The 20,680-nt window shown below is 50.0% G+C and overlaps 1 protein-coding gene across 3 annotated transcripts in view; it reads right to left on the reverse strand.

The window, feature by feature from the left end:
• The window catches only part of Wwox (WW domain containing oxidoreductase), an 889,380-nt gene that overhangs the window by 754,495 nt on the left and 114,205 nt on the right, over positions 1 to 20,680 (reverse strand). Inside the window, exon 6 of one of the 3 annotated variants that reach the window (XM_047527376.1) lies at positions 7,684 to 7,870. The exons of the other annotated variants lie outside the window; for them this stretch is intronic. Within the exon in view, the coding sequence (XP_047383332.1) occupies positions 7,814 to 7,870 (57 nt within the window). The 3' untranslated portion in view covers positions 7,684 to 7,813. Of the gene's footprint in view, positions 1 to 7,683; positions 7,871 to 20,680 lie in introns of those variants that run through there. 3 annotated transcript variants of the gene reach the window in all.

Genomic DNA, 20,680 nt, shown 5'->3' on the forward strand with positions numbered 1-20,680 from the left:
CCAGAGACAAAGACAACAGTCACAGGTCACTCCAGGGAGTATGACAACGCAGACCCCTAGGAGCAAAAGAGAATCAGCAAAGACCTGAAGCAGACTCCTCCTGGAGCAAGGAGGTGGGCAGGAACTTCCTAATTCAGCCATCTTCATCATGAACTTGAAGGACTGGCCCTCCACAGCCCCCTCTCCGCCTTGGGAACAGGAGACGGTTAATTGCCTGCGTGCAGGACAAGAAAAGAACTGCTCAGGTAGTGCTTCAGGAAAAGGCGGGCCGGAAAGACTTCCCAAGGGGAGACGATGTCACTTCTTCCCCAACGCAAGGACATACTGAACAGGGATGGCTGTGCCAGAAAAGAGTGGCCACCCACCACCTTCTTGGTACACACTGATGCCTAACGAATGACTCAGGACAAACCACGCTTCACATTCGAGGCAGTTGCTGTAACTTCTCTGGTCCATAATCACCTCTCCTGGAAAACTGAGACCATCCCACCCATATCACAAATGATGTGAAGAACAAAATCACGAAGATCCAACACCCAGGACAGCATCAGCAGCCAGAAGACACAAAATGAACGGCAGCTCTTGTTGCTGTCACCACTATCATCATCAAAGTCACATCACTACAGCCATCACCAACACCACCAGCACCACTACTATTATCATAACTACCATTAACACCACTATAATCATCACCATCACCACCACCATCACTATCATTGCCACCATCACCACCACAGTTATCATTGCCACCATAATTACCATCATCACCATTATATCACCACCACCACCATAATCATCACCACTACCACCACCATTATCATCACCATCACCACCATAATCATCACCATTACCATGATTATCATTGCCACCATAATCACCACCACCAGCGCCACCATAATCACCACCACCAGCACCACCATTATCGTCAACACCACCACCACAATTATCATTTCCACCGTAATCATTACCATCACCACCACCACCACCACCATAATCATCATCATCATTACCACAACCCTCATTATCATCATAATAATCATCATTGATTCAACTACAGGTTGACGTAGGACCCACCAAAGGTTAATTATCACTATTAACATATCATAAGTTCCCAATGACATAGCCATGTTTGCCCAGAAATAAAGGACAATTTCTTCACTATCCACACCTTATCCAAGATCTCCAGGAATTTGTATTACAGATATCATATTGTTGAGCAATATTTTTAAGATACTGTGCTTTTCACAATTTTTGTAAAGTCCTTGGGAGCTTTCTGTGTTAAAAGGAGAAAAAGGAAAGAAAAGCAACTGAGTTAAAATGGGCTACCGTAAAGCATCAGCTGAGTTTTATTTTTAAATATCTCTCCTTATAAACAAACAGTACAATATCATCAAAGCGAGACCTCCCGCAGACTGCTGCCCAAGGCTCTGCGACATATGAAGGACACTAAGGAAGACCAGACCCGAGTCTAATGTGGCCAACATGCGGCAAACATGACAAAGTAAAAAGAACACGAGCCCTAAGCCAGTCCTCTAGGTGGCCTGGTACAGGACGTCTGGCTCTGCACGGCACTGAGTCGAGCCTCAGGATGAACCTAGTCAGCACACGAGTCTCCCTGGTAAGAGCAGGAGAAAGTCCCTCCCACTGCCCAGCACGGACCAGGCTGGTCTGAGCCTCTGTCACAGAACCCCGGGAACTCAGGGCTCCCTCGGCACATACACAGAGCAGGAGGCCAGCTGTCAACTGAGGGGAGTTGGGGTGTGAAGGGGCAGCGAGTCTCCAAGGACAATGTGCAATAAACACTGGTTCCAGCGAAATATAGACAGATATGTGGGTGTGGAGAACCATCCGTAAATGACCAGAAGGGAGAGGACCCTTCTGTATTGTCTTCACTAAGGTAAAGATCCCACTGGCCCTACAGAGAAGACGTTGGTACCCAGGGTGGGCAAACCACATCAGGGTGTCCCTGCTCTAAGCGAGAGATTTCTGCCTGGGTCACTCGTTACACAGACCTACGGCACACGGACCATGTTCCCCACGATGAATCCAAGGTGACGGGTCCAGTCTAAGCTACTGCCAGGACAAAGCATGGAGAGGTCACAGTTCTGTCAATAGGACAAGGGACACACTAACCACCAGCCCTCGGATGACAGGCAGACAGCTCCCATTTCCTCGTGCTCATCGACTGTGTATTAATACCGTCACCTGATTATTTTAGGAGGCATTTTCTGCCCGGTGGGTCTCTAATAGGCACTTAAAGAAAACATATATATTGTGGCCATTTCAATAATCATGAAAATGAAACCTGATTTGGATAGGAACAAGTCTCATTCACCAAAAGTCCCACAGCACAGGATGGAGGGTTTTCAGTTCAAAACAGAGACAGCAAATGGCTTTCCGTGATCATAGCATCAGGTAGACACAAACACAAACTCAGGCAACTGGCTCTGGGGATAATTTGTATCAACTGCCCATTTGTATCAATTTCCCATGACATATGCCCTGCAATACCGGAAGAGGGCATCACTGCAAACAATAGGCCTTCATCGCTTTCCTTTTAAGATAGTTTTAACTCCCCACGAAATAAATATTCCACACCAGGATACAAAACAGAACACCCAAATGCTCCTAAGATACTTCCCCATTTTAATTAGGGTGCCAGGAAAATTCCATTTTCTTAATAATTCCGTACACTCGTCAACTCACGGAAATGCCAAATTTGCGATCTCCACCGTGATGAGCGGAGCTGCGAAGCTAAACGCGCCATTCTTCCAAGCATGTCCCCTCCAGGGCCCAGCCCCTTCTGAAAACCAGAAAGAGGTCACTTGCCTCTTTGAAATTTAAGGCACTACAATCTCAAATGAGGAACACTGGCACACTGTGAATATCTTGAAACAAATGAGCAAAATCAGCTGGCCCCTTTAATGGCAGATAAATAGAAAATAAAGTGAAATAGGTGAGCCTGAGGCTACTGAGGCCGATGCTGGCAAAGCTGCTCAGGACCCCTAAACTTTTCCTGTTGTCGCCACCTCCCAGGAAAACAATCCTAGGAAGAAAAGGGTGGGCTCACCATGATCAAAACCCAAAGGCAAAAATGGTTGCCCCCAACTGAACAGAAAGGGATCAATTGCTAGTTGTGAAAGTACTGAATTAATATTTTATCCTCCTGCTCCATTTAACAATGATTCTATACAGTTCTGTTAGATAACTATTGTTAAAAGTCCTACTTCCCAACAATTTCCTACTAAAAAACAAAAACAAATGACCAACTTCACAAGCCAGGCAGGTGCGGGTACAGGTCACAGGAAAGATTTATGTTCCTTCTGCATACATAGGCAGGACTAGAAGGAGTGTGCACAGAGCCACCAGATGGAGAGTCCATAGAATTTCGCATTGTTTCATTTTTATTTTAAAAAGTAATATGATTAGTATCCAGGCATAGTAATAATCCCAGCTGTAATCCCAGACACTAGGGAGGCTGAGGCAGGAGGATTGTCAAGTTCGAGGCCAGCTTCAGCAACTTAGTGAGGCCCTATCTCATAATAAAAAGGGGACTTGGCTTGGTGGTAAAATACATCTGGGTTCAACCCCCAATAACAACAACAACAATAACAAAAGTGTTACGATTTAGTTAAATGTCCAAGAATTAAATTTCAAACATCAATAACTTTATTTCATTTTATATTATTGATTTAAACCAAGAAAGTAACTGATTAATAAAAATGCTGTTATTCTTTCATTACTTGAGGTTTTCAAGTAAATTTTAGTGAATAACTATTACATATATTATATATGTACATACAAGACTTTTTAAAATCCATGATATCAAGTAAGCAAGCTGTTTATCTTTTTTTTTTTTTTTAAACAACTGAATGCTTTTAAAGGGAAACAACCTGAAAATACACAAAAATAATTTAAATGTAGGGTTTTTTACAATCACTCTGGGTCACTTCTCTGCAAACTACATTGGAGTTCATGCCTCAGGTCATCATGACTTAATTACATATTTTCAGTTGTTCTATTCCTTTAAGGTATTGTCCTAGATAGAAAAATCCTGAGTAAAACCCATTTTTAGAACTTCTAATGGAGATCTACAATCATACCTCAGTACTTCAGTACTAAATTGTCCCTCCAGCCCAGAGTACATGCTCACCTCTACAGTTCCAAGGTGCCTTAGTGGTTTTAGTCTTTGCTAATTTTGCATCTATAAAAGCAGAATAAAGTTCCAATTCTAAATTGTTTCTTCTCTGCTAATAAAACCTAAAATCTTCCAATTACTTAATTTTCTTTTCTATGACTTTTTAGAATTGTACCCACTGTGGCTTTTTGTTTTGTATTTTGACCTGTTGATTTGCAGGAGCTGTTTATTTATTAAGCAGACTAAACATGTGGACAGATGGCTAGAAGGAACTCCGTTACTAACTCACACACATAGACATCATTCAAAATTGTGCTTCCATTATTAATGTGGTGCTAAATTACTTTACGAGTTCTTAAAGATTCTTATTTTTGGCACGTTTGAGGTAAAGAATGAGAAGTGGCCTCTTTCCACATGTGAGCACCAGGAACAGTCTTCACAGGCCAAACACTCAGTGGGACCAGGCAGGGCAGTGAACTCTGTAAAGCGGAGATTTGTGGAGTGTGATAATGAGGCAGGTGGTTATGTTCTAACTGGTCTTAACTGTTCCGTAAATGTTTCCTTTACCCTGTAAACTCTTCAGTAGGAGCCGCTTTGGAATAAGAAGGTCAGGTGGGCCTTGGCCGGGCCACGGGCCTGATGCTCGGGGTGGTCCTCTTCCCTCAGATGAACACCCAGCACATTTTCTTCCCCAGCAGGACTGCCAAACACCTGGGCTGGTCACTCACCTTCCAGGCAGCCCAGGGAGTCCAGGGGAGCGGAGTCCAGGGGAGCAGAGCCCCGGGAGGACGACAGGCACTCAGCTACAGAATCCAGGGGTCATCTCCCTTCCCCAAAAGCCAGATCCTGGCTGCAGACACCTTGGTTCTCACACCATCTGTGACGTGCTGATACCAAAAAAGAGCACACCATGTCCAACCTTCCGGGGAAACTGCATTTCGATTATCTGGCCTGTTTTTAATACTTCTTTAATCCCAGAAAATGAAGAGCTAACAATAAATGGTAGAATTTACTGGTCTATTAAATTAACAGGGGAACGTTCTGCTAGCTCTTGTTCATGCTGTGGTATGACTAGGTTCCTGCTGTACAGGCGGCTAATATAATTTTCAAAACTTCCTTTGGACATCATTAGCAAAGGTGCATCGATGGTTTACCGATTAGTGTAGGAGACATATCGAACATCACAAGCCACACCTCCAACGTAATCTTCTTAATTACATGGAGAACATTCTACTCATGGAAAAGTCAGAATCTCTAACTGCTACCCAAGGGCCTTCCCACCTCCTAACTGTATGGCAGGACAAACTGCATTCACATAACGTTCTTTTTCTAGGAAATGAAGTTTGTGAAATTTAATATGCATTGCTTCTGATTTTGTTGGAGAATTTAGAAAATAGTGGAAATATGTTCAGCTTCTATTTCAAGAAAGAAAAAACAGTGGCACAAGGGCTGGGGATTGTGGCCCATGGCACTTGCCTAACGTGCATGGAGCCCTGGCTTCAACCGCCAGCGCCCCAAGAAAAACAGATGCTATGGCGCACAGTGCCTGTCCGTCCCAGGCCACCTCCAAGAAAGGGGCTGCAAGAACAAACGCCAAGCCTGAGAACACCAAAGGCCCTGGGAGCCCCAGGTCACCTTAGCTCTGGAAGCAGAGCATGAGTGACAAGGGTTCAGAATCCTTCCAGAAGAATAAGGGCTCTCTGATCTCATCACAGAGGCTCCCAAGACAGGCTGGTAAGAAAGCACCTCCCTGGGGACCCCACATTCCATTCCAGGGTCTTAACTGCTTGGCTGCAGCGGGAGGGGGGCCAGCACAGTGCCTCCTGCTGAGCACTGTAGCCTCTCCAGCAGGAATGAGTTTCCCCCTGGTTCATGTCTCCTGAGACATACCCCAAGTGTCCTGTGTTACTCAACCCGCTTCCCGGCTGGCTGAGGAGCCTGCACTGCCTCCCTTCAGTCCCTGACTGTCAAATGGCATCCCCCAGAGCCATCAATACTGACTGCTGCCAAATAAACACCCAGCTGCTCTACAGGTTGCAAATATTTCAATTGCTGTGCAGACCTGAAGCAGCATCTGGGCAGAGCTGGAGGAAAACTCATGAAATCTGGTGGCTTTATTTACCCTTCCACTGCAAGAGAAATATCACTCCTAAACCTTCACTTTCCAAATGTTTACCGGGAGATTAGGAAAACAACAGATGACAGCCAGTGTGTCAGCAGAGAAGAATCACAAAAATCCTTCTTTAAACAATCCAGCAGTCAGATGAAGACCCCAGTCCAGGACCCTGTGTGTATTTAAGAAGTTCATGGGGTTGGCATTCCTCTGGATTGCTGAGAGATACAAAAGACACAGCCTCAAGTTCAAAGCCAAAAATGCTACAAAAGAGTAGACTTCCTTGGCAAAAGCATCAAGAGGCATCTAATTTCTTTTTAAATCAGACTGCTGCCCAAACCCAGGCTTGTCCTGTATGGTTGTTCGAGCTGTAGCCTGAACATCTCAGTGGGTCAAAACCATTTACACAAAGTGTTGGAGCCGTTCACTGGTACATACTCACAGATGGCAGCCTACGGGACTCCAAGGACAGGCACTTGAACCAGTCTACCACTCGCTGCTCTGCTCCCTGTTTCTACTTGGGAACTCACCATTCATTCATTCAACAAGTATTCCATGAATGCAAATGAAATGTGAACCCCATCCTAGCCAGCAACCACCTTATCAAGGAGACACTGTTCCCCCCACTTAGCCAACGCCAAGAGGCAAAGGGAAGGTCATCCAATAGCCCAGGAGGGCCACAAGGCTGAGTCTTCTGCGTCCGCATCCAGTGCGTTTCTCTGCCTGACGGAGCTGCCTAGTTTATGAGAGAGGGGAAAAAAAAAAGATCATGAAAAAAAAGATCCTAGCAAGAGTCAAGTGCAAGGATGGGAGAAGCTGGAAAGCAGGGTCGGGGGGACAGGGTGATGGGCAACGGCCAGCAGGCTTAAAACCAGAGCTGAGCGGGATGGACACCCCCAGTGCTTTGCTGGCCCGTTTTGGGGAAGCATGGAGCCTGAGGAGAGGTGGAGAGGCCATGGGGCTGGGAATGTAAACTGTGCTCCCACCGCGACAGTAATGGTGTGGCCTGGACACAGTGACTCTCCTCTCTGAACTCTGACTTCTCCACCCAAAGAACAGGATGACGGAACACCACGGAACTACGGTAAGCAGGCAGTCAGCGTAGGACAGGTCATCGGGTGGGGCTGAGAAAATGGAGGCCAGTGTGGCCCCTGGAAGTTGGAGACGCCCCTGGGAGAGTGGACCGTGTCTCCAGAGCCCTTGGATCACCAAGATCACCTGCCTGTACTACCCCTCCCAAAGGGTGCAGGCAGGGAGATGTTAACTGACGCCCCCGAGGCTGGCTGCTGCCTGGACCACTCCACGTGGCCCTCCCCCACCTTTTGGCCATCCCATCAGCATCTCCTGGGCCTAGCCACGAGGCAGGAAGGAGAGAGAGAAGAGGGAAGAGAGCCACAGAATAAAGGAAACTTTGGTCTATAAAAGGGGCAGGACACTCTCACCTCTCGGGATACCAGAAGACCAGCCATGCCCCTCCTCCCTCCCAGGAGGAGTCTGTCGCTACCTTTAAATAAAACGTGCTCTGTATGCTTGCCTCGGAGTGCTTCTCTGAGGTTCAAACCTCATCTGAGGAAGCAGAACTCTTCACCAATAACTGGCGGTATCATGGCTACAGAGTCCTGGGGGCCAGAGAAACGCCTGGTTGCCAGGGCCGCCCAGCGACTGGTGGCTATTGCCCTTAGTCACCACGCTTGGGAAGTGTGATACTCTAAGTTTCTAGCGTGTTGTCTTAGGTGGGTGAGCTGCACTCTGTTCCTAAATCAGGTCCCCGGAGCCCAGGAAGGTACTTTTCTCTGCCTCCCCTCCTCCCAAGAACACTGTCCACTCGGACCCATGACTTGTCTTTCCCCTAAGTAGGAAAGAGAAAAGTGACCACAAAGCCTAATTCACCCCAAAGAATTTACCTTCTTTTCTCTTGGTAACATAGTTTCTTTATGTCTTTCAAGTTTTTAAGCCTTTTCGGTTTATTCATCTGTTTCTTTTTCCTGCTTCTACAGGTTGCCGTTCTTGCCCGCTGTTTTGCAAGTAAGGAAACCTGGGAACTGTTCTGCAGGCTCATAAAGCCAGAGACCAGAAGGGAGGGCCGGCGGGGACCTGCATGTGCCGGGACAGTGGTGCCCTTATTGGTTACGGCAAAGGTTAAACAGCTGGGAAATCAGAGTTCTTGGGAAAGGCTTGCAAAAATAACAGCGTGTGGGCCTGGTGCAGAGGCGAGGTGCAGGAGGGACCTGCAGGAGGCCCAGGGAACGTTCTGGGCCCTGCTGGAGACATGTCTGAACGGCTCTCGCAAAGGGAGCCTCTTTGGAGCTGCCTCTGTGGGCCCTGGTACTAGGTAGGCTGAGAGGTGGCCATGGCGGGGCAGGGCAGGCAGGACCCTCAGTACCCTCACCGGGGCTGAGGAAAAAGGGGAGAGGGACAGAGGGCACCTTTGCTTCCCCAGAGGCTCACAGAGAGGGATGCTGGGGAGAGACAATGTCAACCCCTGTGCAAGATGACAAAAAGGTTTCTCAGGGGCAGCGGGGTAACGATCAATCAAGAGGAGCGTTCTGCATGCGAGGTGTTTCTTTAAGTCATTACCCGAGTCTCCCAAGAGCAAGCTTACCTGGAAGTACAGCGTGGGCCAGACACAGACACCTCCTCAGCCGCCCAGGGGGACGCCTGTGCAGCTGTCCCGGGGCAGGCAAGGCGGCGGCAGGGCGCCCACCGCAGTCTGTGCCTCCTGCCACCCCCACCCCACAGCAGCCTCTTGAGTTTTATTCCTTAAATTCCATGAGAGCAGAAGTCACGCAGCCAGGCTTGCTCTGTGGCTGTTCATGACACCATTCCAAGGCTGTGACGGGGAGCACCTGATTTCTCTGGCTATCGGGGCATCTACAGAAGGTTCATGGGACCCAGCCAGGGAACCGCTGTTGCCCAAACATGCCAGGGCGCGCAGCATCCCTGGGTCCTGAGGACATGCCTGACCCAGAGCCCAGGTGTTTAGCAGGTACAGAACAGGAGCCAACAGCCAACCCAGCTCTGTCATGCATGAACCCTGTAATCCTGAACATGGCATTTAACCGTCTCTGCCTCAGTTTCCTCAGCTGTGAAATGGACATAACAGGAGCTACTCTTAGAGCTCCTGCAAAGAATGAAAGTCAAAACACATACAGGGCACTTAGGATGGAGCCTCGCCAAAAGGGAGCTCGTATGTATTAGGACCATCATCATCATCACTTACCAATGAATTTCTGGTTTCAGACATGCTCACAGTGCCATGGGACAGACGGAGGATGTATGACCTTATGCCAAGAACTCAGTTCATCTAAACCCAACTTTCCACCTCCTCTGACAAGGGGAGATGGTAGGAATCTTGCAGGGATTAAAAAAGACAGGAGCAATAGATGCTGAGCTCAGCTTTGCTGTCTTCCAAAACAGGGCTGGAAAAGTTCAACCACGACTCCAATCTCGACGGAGGAACAGTCCGCCATCTGTAAAGGGCCTCCGTACACAGATGAGATTCCTGGCACTATCTGGGTTTCTATCAGCCCTGTGCTGAGCAATCAATAATAAATGTTGTTTAAACAAATGGCGTAATTCTGCAGTCGGAGTCGTCTAAACCGACCTTTCCTCCTCATGCCGTTTGTAACGCATGCATAATTCATCCGTGAAGCACAAGGAGAAATGAGGATGTTGGTCCAAGTGGCCCTTTTTGGGCTATTCTTGGTGATTTGTCATAACCCCATAAATAAAACAAAGCTTGCCGTTGTGAATATGTATTGTGTTATCTGGACCAAATAACAAAACCTAGTGAGTCCAGCTCTCCTGGCGGGCGCACGGCAGAACTACGTGCTGTTCCTGAGCTTGAGAGCCTTCAAGTACGAGGAAACGAACACCACTGTCGACACGAATGCCACGAGAAACCCGCAGGGCAGAGGCCTCGCCCTCTGCGGAGCAGGACTGTCCGGGAAGGTCAGGCGACTGAGGAGGGGCTCTTCAGGTGGAGGTGGAGGTTGTGTGTGTGCGTTTGTGTGTTCACACCCACATAAATCAAGGAGTTTGCAGAGCTAACCTCTGTCAATTTGAACTCCCGATTGTTACTGTTCACACACACACACACTCCCCTCCAATGACAAAAACAGACACACAAATATTAATGGGCATGCACACATGGAGACTTTTTTTTTTTTTTTTTTTAACTAAGGCAGAGGGAGAGGTTTGTGGGGCTCCCAGGCCGAACCCTGATGGGGATCTGCTCCGTGTTCACCTGTGCGCTCAGGTGCCCGCAGCCCTCTCAGCGCTGAGACGACAGCAGCAGCCCCTCCTCCCCAAAGGCAGCTCTGTGCGCTCCTCACATCCCAGCTGATGACATGTCAATGAAACGGTGCTTGCTCCTGTCCCTGAGATCAAAACCAGGGCTTAACCTGCAATTTACACTACAAGTCCCGAGACACTTGCCAGATCTGAAGACTTCATTCTAATCTTTCCTGCTGAAAAAAAAAATCATCAAATACCCCAGCAAAGACATATTGACAGCTCTTAATTAACCATGTTAATGGGGGGAGAGAGAGCGTGGATAAAGGCAATCCACGTACAACCCAAAACTTTCACTTGGCCATTAATTTCCAACTTCTTCATAAACCTTGTCAGGGAGAGGGCAAGGGCCGGCGGGGAGACGGAGACCGACTAATCCTTTAACAGCAGATTTCTGATGTCCACCTCTGCGCCATGCCTGTCATCTGCTAGACAAGTCACCCAGCAAGGACGCGGCCAAGGACAAGGCGTGTTCCAAGATATCGGGGCTCAGTGAGTGAATGTTCTTTAGGTGGCTTTTAGAACAGATTGGTGGACGAGTTCCGCAGCCACGAGGCAGATCTGACGAACCTGCGGTGCCTCACCTGTTAACTGTTGCCACACGACTGGATGGGAGAAGAGCCACGGAGAGACCCTGTGCCTGATGAAGCCACCAACAGCACTGCAGTGAGCAGGTGACGGCAGAGGACCGGGGCTGCAGAGGAGCAAGGCTGGGGCCTGAGAATCTGCCCCAGCAGAGGGAACAGAGGAGGCCAGCGGCTTCCCTTTAGGACATGAAGTAGCATTTATTGAGCAAATTCCATTTTCAAAGCCCCCAAAGAACATACTATGAAGCATGATGAAATCAGGCCTTAGGAGGGAAACCTGGCAAAGGACACAAACAGTCTCCTTCTTAAAACACGCAGCACAGCCACACCCGAGGCCGGGGGCCCAAACCATGCAACGCTGCCCCCAGTTACTGCCCCGTCTGAACCTCCCCTCCTCAGTGGCCATCTCTGCACCTCCTCCCTGCTAGGCACAGCACAGGCACCCAGCAAGCAAGTCCTACAGCTCATTCCACCACAAGCCAGGCACTGATGTGGACGATCTCATTTAATCTTGTCAACCAAAAGTTGCTGGATGTTTTTTTGTTTTGTTTTGTTTTTGTTTTTGTTTTTTGCGGTGCTGGGGTTCGAACCCATGGCCTTGTGCTTGCAAGGCAAGCACTCTACCGACTGAGCTATATCCCCAGCCCCAAAAGTTGCCGGATGTTATCCCCCTATGGCAGAGGAGGAACTCAAGGCATAAGTTTAAGCCATTTACCCAAAGCTGCACAGCAAGAATGGAGCAGAGACTCACATCCAGACACTCAGGCGTCAGAAGCAAGGCCGCGACCCTGACACTGGAGATCGGGGGCCTCCCTAACATGCGTGGCCCCGTACTGAGCGCAGTGCACGAGCTTTCTCATTTGATCCCTGCCCGGCCCTATGCATTAGTGAACACTGTTTCATGGATGGAGAAACTGATCTTTGAGAGGGGCAGAAAGCAGCCACGTCAGAGTCAGGAACTGGGGTGGCGTGCGGAAGGCCAGGTCTGTCCTGGCAGGTGAAGGTGTGATTAAGAACGCAGGTCTGAAGCAGGTCTGAACGACTCCGTGCTCAGCTGCTCTGCTCGCTGGGGACCTGGCCTCAGCCCTCTGGTCACTGCGCGGCTTTATTACTTTCTGAATCCCAGGGACTGTGGCACTGGTCCCTTCCTCCCATTCCCCCGTCCAGTGCCCTTTCTCCCCATAAGGTCCCTGGACCACCCTGCGACCTTCTCTGCTGTTAAATGTTTGTGAAATGTTCACCATCTCCAAGACCACGTTCCAGTGTGCAGTTTAAGATTCCCGGAAGGAAAGGGCCATATAAATAGAGGATCAAGTCCCAAATGTTGACATGATGGTTTCAGTGCATCTGAGTTCGTGCAAAAACGTTCTGCACACTCTGATCTCCCCACACAACTGCAGGCAAAGCCTCCTCGCCAGCATCTGAAGCCAGCTGAGATGACCACAGTTGTTCAGCTCTGACCAGGCTTCTGAGAACGTGCTTGGTCTCCGGGTCACACGCAAAACACTAAGGGGATTGAGAGGACTCCAGACTTACATCTAAACTACAGAAGTAAATTGTTCACAAGGCACTGTGGGCTACAGTGGAGGCGGCCACCAGCACTGGGGGCTAAAATACACAACGTGGACGACACCCAGAGGCACCTGGCATGGCGGGGGAGGAGTCAGCTCCAGAGGAACAGAGAGGACCTGGGGGGCACCACAGCTCTGCACCTTTGCCCAGAGCTCTGGGGACAAGTCCACAACGACCCCACCACCACCACCACTTAGGAAAGGTGCCTGACCACTCCAAGGTTTCTCATCTGTCAAACGGGGCATCGGAAGACCTCCTGCTAAGCACTGCATGTTGGTGAGGCGCGGAGCCCGGGCCACCCCAGCCAAGGCCTGCGCTTCATCCAGACGTTACCCCACGTAGTCAAGGCTCAGGACTCATGGGAGACGCACTTCAATCCCCGCCTTACTGACGCCAGGAATGGACACGGTTCCATCTGCATTTGGGTCTCTGCTGTGTCCTCTTGCCCCAAATTTTGAGTGAGGCAAGAGCCCCACATCGATCCTGGGGGTACGGAGGAGCATGGGTGGGCGGGAGGTAAGGGTGGGTGGAGCAGCACGTACAGATTAGCACCATGTGGACCGGAAGTGCATCCCTAGCTGACCCAGGAACTGGACCGTGCGTGGCCAGGGGTGCAGGAATTGAGCGCCAGAGAGCACCATGAGGGCCAGGAAAACTGAGGGTTTGTACCAATGCAGCAGAGATGCTGGGTGGCGCTGTGGGCTGCACTCCCAGGTCACCTCCCCGTTCCTCCACTGCCTCCTCCAGGCCTAGGTCTGCAGCCTTGCCAACCTGACTCCCCCAGCGTTCCCGTGGAACTTCTGCACCCACGGCATAAAAAAGTGTGCAGTGGGCCATGGAAGCCAAGTCCCCTGGGGACCAGCAATAATAGACGTACTGTCCAGAGAATTTCAAAACGTTGACAACACTGACCCAAGGTCGGCAGCCTTTTATCTCCCTGTGCTCACACACTTACAAACAACGGGCGTGAACAAAAACACAGCCCTCTCCCCGGGAATCCGGGGCTGGCTCCTCGGCCCCCTCCATGTCCCAGGGTTTGACACTCTGCGCTCACTCACCAAATATTTTCTGAAGGACTAAACCTGATCAAAGGGGGCTGGGGAAGGGCAGAAGTCCTGTTGATTTCTGGGCAGTAAATGCTTTGGCACTAACACACATGAAATCCATCTTTAAAGAAATGCCGTGTCGTTCTTTCTGTGAAAGAATAACGCATCCTCCCGTAAGACTCAAACTCACAGAGCAGTATCTCGGACTGACTGGAAACGGGACCTCTCACGTTCCTGTGGCTACGAGCACCACTCCGAGGTCCTAGGATTTATATGCCTTTCTCAGGAGCTGGGGACAGATAATGAATACCCCTCGTCAGCTGATCAATGGCTCGCACTTACGGGCTGGCACCCATCCCTCCCCACCAACCCGAACAAGGTTAAAAGAACAGACTCGTGAGTGATGGTCAGAGAGGAACTGGCTTCAGAAGAGGAAGTGGAAAATATTAAGAAATCAACATGGGCATTTAAAAGCAAAGCCCTTTCCACGCCACACTGCTATCCATCTTGCTCCCTGACTCTGCTTCACCAACTTGATGGAAGATGGTTTAACTGACATAAAAACCAGCTCTTCACGAGCAGCAGTGATTGATGGAGCCTTTCCAAGCATCAGCCAAAGATGGCACTAAAGGATGCCTCGGGCTTCCTGGGAACTGCTTTATGGGGGGCCCATACGAATCCCCCTCTTGTTTAAAGAATAAATTAGCAGAACAGGAACTTTTGAAACAGAGTGGTGTTACACTCTCAGTGCAAGGGCAAGGCTGTTGGGATGCGAGTGTGTGTGACCCCGAGAACTGGACTCTATCAGGTTGCACCCAGACACAGCTATCTGGTTTCAGGGTACACAATTTCACTGGGTTTTATTTAGTTTCACTAATTACAAAATGTGCCATTGAGTGGTCCTACCATACAAATGCAAGGTCTTAGGGGCAATAGGAAAAATCTGGTCTTGGAGGCAAGACTTAAGTGGGATGCACAGATGCTCCAAAGGAGCCGTGATAAGGAAGGGTGTTGGGGAGGAGCTGGTCAGAAAGGAGCAAGGGCTGGCAGGGCGGGCAGGCTGGACGGCTGGCGCCCGGTGTGCAGCCCTCCAGCTCAGGGAGAACGAGATGTCTGTGGTACAGCTTCGTGTTCTTGGGTGTTTCTTAATACGGAAAGGAAAGTCCCTTCTTTGTTCCCCCTTCTGGAACACGGACCTTTCCCTGCCTTTCTTCCCTCGTATTTGAAGAAGGTTAATTATGAGCTAGGAGCGTCTTGGAGCATCCTGGCACTTGGGACTCAGCCACTGTGGAAGGACAGCACCGTCCCTGCTGCACTGCAGGAGCTAACTTAGGAAGCATCCAAATTTGGAACTTGTTTCAGAAGCCTCAGGACCGAGTCCAAGCCACAGTGCTCTACGGGGTGACAAAAACCCCCTCGATTCCCGCTTGTTTTTAAAAACATGTACATTAGTGAAGCGTCATTCGTTTGACTTCTAAAATAAAACAAGCGTGTCCTCTGGCCCCTCCACAGTAACTTCTCATCTCCCCATTTCCAACCGGAAGGCCGCCTCATCCCTGCTCTGGGCCTGGCCCTCCACTGGGGCCCCCGTTGCTCTCTGCTGCCTGGTGGATTTCAGGATGCACAGTTCTCAGGCTCCGGAGTCTCTGACCTAGAAATTCTACTGGCGCATCTATCCCACAGCAATTGACAACTGAAAAGAGTGGCAACCTAAAAGCGCTTGTAGCAGGAGAATGCTGGATTGAACGGTGACAGGTCTAGAAGGTTTGCCACCGCGTTGGGGAGCGGGCGTGAACTGGAAGCGAAAGCGTGGCAGCCTGCCTCCCTCCGTGAGATTCCTATCCCAGAGGACGCGGATCGGGAGGAGATAGGAAGGGGGTACAAGTGTAAACTGCAATTACGACACACAAAGCAGACCCTCTGTGCCTGCAAAAGGCCTAGAAGAATCTGACAGAGTGCCAAGAGCTGACGCAGACTCAGGGTGGGTTATTTTTTCCTCTTTTTCAATTTTTGTGCAGTTTCCATTTTTATGATCGTGTTCATACTTTACATGGGAAACTACTCATCATAAAAAGAAACGAAACTCCAAGTGAAGGAAAAGGCTCCCCTTTGCCTCTATGTGGACACTTAGAGGGGGAAATAAAGGGGAAAAAGGGGGTCTTGAAAGTAAAAGGGGATCCTGAGCTAACTTCCTGGCTGAGACCTGTGTTTCCCTGCCCACCACTTCTGTCCGCACCAATCTGTACCTGCAAGTGGGGTGCTAAGCCCTGAAAAGGCCCAGGAGGCCCCGGTACAAGGAATGAGCTTCTCCAAGATTTTCCTATTGAGCTGGATCACACTTAAACCTCTCCAGAGAGATCCTCTGGCTCCTGCAGAGGACAAGAGCAGGAAACTCACCTGTCCACAGAACTGATGTGTCTGAAGAAGGGAACATTCCCCGGGACCGATGCCATGTGGCCAGGAGTCCAGGGCCTTCAAAAGAAGGCGGGGTTGAAGACAGAATCCTATCCTGGAGACTTAGCAGCTTAGACATGGGGCCAAGTGTGCAGAGACTCCATTTCTTCATCATTAACGGAAGTAAGAAGGACTGAGAAGTCTCGACATTGAAGCACACAAAATGCCATAAGGGACAACTGATCACCATCTACCCAGTAACAAGGGACCCCTTCCTCATAGTCCAGATGTTAGGCGCGTATGCTAGGCAAGCATGCTACCTGCACTGAGTTCCATAATCCTCCAAGGCTCTCTTACTGCACTCCACTGGGAAGACCCTGGGATGGCCGCCCCCTCATCCATGAGGGCCTGCAGGTTTCAGGGGATCAAGTTACCTGCCCACCACTGCACAGGCAGAAAACTGGGGTGCCAGGTTATGTCCCAACCAGCCTGGAACCCTTCCACCACGTGCAAGCTAATCCATCTGCAGAGCCTGGACAGGGTCCAGCATGAGTTCTTCCAAAACTTAAATTTCAAGGGCGAATCCTATGGTTGCAGGAAAAGAAGAGACACGGGCAGGGCCAAGGGCAAGCTTCCACCTCCCCAGTCCTCCTGGGCATGTCTGTGCCCCTGCGCGCTCCTGTCCCCCAGCACCCATGCATTCCAGATGGGAGCAGAGTCGGGAGTGGGTGTCTGGGGAAAGCCACCCTGCCGGCCCCATATTTTTAATAAGCTCCCTGAACCCTGGTTCCACATGACCCTCAGTCAAGGATTTACATCCCATCTTCAATGGAATGCTATGTTCGGTCAGACCACAAAGAAAACTCCTCATTATAAACTAGGAAATGTGTGGAAAGAGAATTATTTACCCAAGGCAGAGCTCAATCAGTGTTGCCCGAATATTTATTTAGCCCACACACGGAGAAGTTGTGCTAATGTTTGCCAGGGAATGTGGCTTTATAAAGTAACTGGGTCAAAAAAGACAGCATATCATTTTACAAATAACTTTAAAATTGCTCCAGTTAAATGGCTGGGCTTTCTCAGGTCTGTCTTCTCAAAAGGCTGCAGAAACAATATCCAGAATTATGTCTCATAAAACACAGGTATTACAAAGTGGCTGTTTAGCCCATTAAAGAAAATGGAGAGTGAAATCTGAATTATTTCCACCCGAGGCAGGAGCAGACGGAGTTACCAAAATTACGTTAGGCCAAGGTGGCAATTCTTTAGGTCTGCAAGGCAGCAGGGCTAATGGCCCCGGCACCCAAACTCTGTTAGGAGGGCTGCGTCTGTCAGCTAATGCTGACAGAAATTCCATTTCTCAGTCCCAAATCTAGTGTAGCTATGGAGAATTGACCCAAAACATTTGCTTTTGGTTTATCAGCGGCATTTGTCTGCCTCAAAAAGCCCTGTGAGGGAGAGGGCTACCAAGTGAACTGTCAGCCACTGTTGAGGCAGCTCACTCACTGGATGAGAAGGGGAGCCGTGGCCCTTGGTGTGCGTCCTGCCTCTGCCCTCCGTGAGGTGGGCCACCCGACCCCAGTGTCACAATCATTAACAGTGACCAATGCCATGACCAGCACCCTCAGGGTGGGGCAGGGGGAGGCGAGAGGAGCTGGTGGGGTTGGGCAGAGAGGGGAAGGAAAAGCCCAAGCTCCCGGCAGCCACCGGCATAGAGAGAACAGCCCTGAGCAGGAAACCAGGCGCAGCTAAGCGTGGCCGTATCACTGAGGTCCTTGTGTTTACAGCTGCAGTTCACGGTGTCTTCCTCTGCACCACGGGGACATCCTGGCCCCCAGAGGCCAGTGTGGGTGGAACACAGGCAGCAGAGAGGGTGTGGGCCGTGCGCCTGCCTCGGGAAGCCCGGCAGCTAACCAGATACAGAACAGACCCTCCGAGAGCGGGTGGCTAGGGTGACAGATCCCCAGGTCGGGAGTTGCCGGCTGGAGAGGAGGACTGTGCGGCCAGGCACTTGTTCATTCTCGGGGTCTCGTGGACCCTCCACTCTTGTCACAAGCTCTGAAGAGAGTTACTGCCGGGGATCATTTTCCCGCCTGTCTTCCTGGGGGGACAGGGAGTCTCTTAAGGACGCTCTCTTGCAGGTTCTTGTACACAGAGTGCCAGCCCAGCCTGTCCCCACAAGGTGATCAGTGAAGATTTACTTATGAATAAGCAAATGCACATCATGAGATCTGTGGAGTGGTGGCTCGAGGGCGGGAAACTTCCAGAATCTGTAGATCAAGAACAAAAACTATCTGAACAGCATTGGGAAAACTAGGCGTTTGCTGGGACTGCCCTAACAGGTCGACAAAAACGGGGTGGCTTATACAACAGAACTGTCCTCTCCATAGTTCAGGAGACCAGAAACCCAAATCAAGATGTCTGCAGAGCTGGTTCCTCAGAAGCTCTGTGGTAAAGGTGAGCTGGGCTTCGCTCCAACTTCTGGTGTTGCCGCTGCCCTTGATGTTCCTTACTGCCATCTCCGCCTCCAGCGTCACCTCGCCTTCTCTGGGTCTCTGTGTCCTGTCTTCTCACAAGCAGCACAGTCACTGGATTTAGGGTCCATCCCAATTCATGCTGTTTTTTTGTTTTTTTGTTTTTTGGGTTTTTTTTTGGTATTGAGAAATACCAATACTTGGGGCACTTAACCACTGAGCCCCATCTCCAGCCATTTATTTATTTTATTTATTTATTTATTTATTTATTTATATTTAGAGACAGGATCTCGCTGAGTTTCTTAGGGCCTCACTAAGTTGCTGAGGCTGGCTCTGAACTCACGATCCTCCTACCTCAGCCTCCCAAGCCACTGGGAGTACAGGGGTGCACCACCGCACCCGGCTCAGGCCGATTTCATCTTGTGATTCTTAACTAACTACACCTGCAGAGACCTGATTTCGCCTCATGGGTGAGGCTGCCTTTTAGGGCTCTGCTTGGATATGAACCCAGCCCGCTACTCAACCCTGCACACCGGACCCTGCAGATGGTCCACGCTGGTCGTTCTCCCTTCCTTGTGCACGTGGAGAACCAGAACGTGGCCTGGCGGCCAGGACCTCGAGAAGGTCCCAAGATGGGCCCCCTCCCACTGCACGTGAACCTTGAGGACTAAGAACAGGGAGCCCAATCCCACAGCCTGCAGCTGCAAAGCAAGGGCGGAGGAAGGCAGGTTGGCCTGGGGGTCTGGGAAGCAAGGTCGTAGCACCTGCTGGCACCAACCCACCAGCCCCACGGGCGGGGACACACAACGGTAGCCCCAGGCCCCGTCTCCATCATCTCAACCTGAGGGAGTCTCTCCCTTTGTTGTGAGGACAGGAGGATGACCCTACTTTCTCTGCCCTCCACCAGAGGAAAGGGAAGGTCACCTTCCCCTCAGTGTCCATGGAGGGTCACTTGACAGCTAGACCCTGAGAGGCCATGCTGCAGCCTCACCAGGACAGGGCTGAGGGGAGCTGTGCAAGAAACGTGGTCCAGGAAAGCAGCGTCAAAGGCAGAAGGCACCAGAAGTCCACAGCAGCTCCTGACCCTGGGTGCCCGGGTACAAAGCACACGGTGGCTGGACACTGAGGTGGGTGTGGCGGACTCACAGGGGAGTCCTTGGTGCAGAGAGGTGAGGCAGTTCTGCAGGCCTTCGGGCAGGAGCTAGACAAACAGCGTGCCATCGCCCCCTGGCACCTGGGGACAGATGTGCTTTAGGACCCAGAGCTCTCCCAGGTTGTAAAGTGAACGCGGAGCCCAGGCTGCACTGGAAGAGAGGCCTCCAGCGGGGTTTGGAGTAACGTCCCATGACAGTCACCTGTACGTTTCTCTGGTGAAAATACGGCTGTGCACACTGGAGAGAAGAAACAGGGACACTGAACAGTCTCAAGTCAGCTAAGGTCAAGCTTCACCACCAAATGAGTTTGCTGTAAATTTATAAAAATTTTTTTTTTTTTCAGAGCTTTTCAGATTTTGGAACAGCAAAAAAGAGACTGCAGATGGGTATTTACAAGCCCAACTGGAGACACTTTTGTGACTCAGGCAGCCTCGTCCCCAGGAGGCAAGGTGTGGAAGTGAGGCCGGGGCGGAGGCCAGCAAGGCCCTCAGTCCCTCTGGCCCCAACCAGCTCCAGCATTTATCTATTTTGTAAACCAAGCTTTCCCCAAAGAATTTGGTTTAATGAAAGAATTTAGGAGCTTCAGAAAAGACTGGAAATCATTGCTGCATGTCAGAGGTTGGCAAACTTTTTTTTATAGAGCGCCAGACAGTAAATAATTTAAGCTTTGTGGGCCAAGGGACCAAAGTGAGGCTATTGTGGAGGAGCTTATATAACAAGGGAGGAGAAAACCCCACACATTTTTATTGATGAAACTCAAACCTTTATTTATAGACATTGAAATATGAATTGAATACAATTTTTGCAAGTCATGAAACAACAATCTCCTTTTGGATTTTTTTTCCCTCCCATTTGAAAATGTAAAACCAATTTTTAACTTGCGGGCTATAGTCAAAGAGGTATGGGTTGTAT

The sequence above is a fragment of the Sciurus carolinensis genome, chromosome 16 (assembly GCF_902686445.1).
Source record: "Sciurus carolinensis chromosome 16, mSciCar1.2, whole genome shotgun sequence".
NCBI lineage: Eukaryota > Metazoa > Chordata > Mammalia > Rodentia > Sciuridae > Sciurus > Sciurus carolinensis.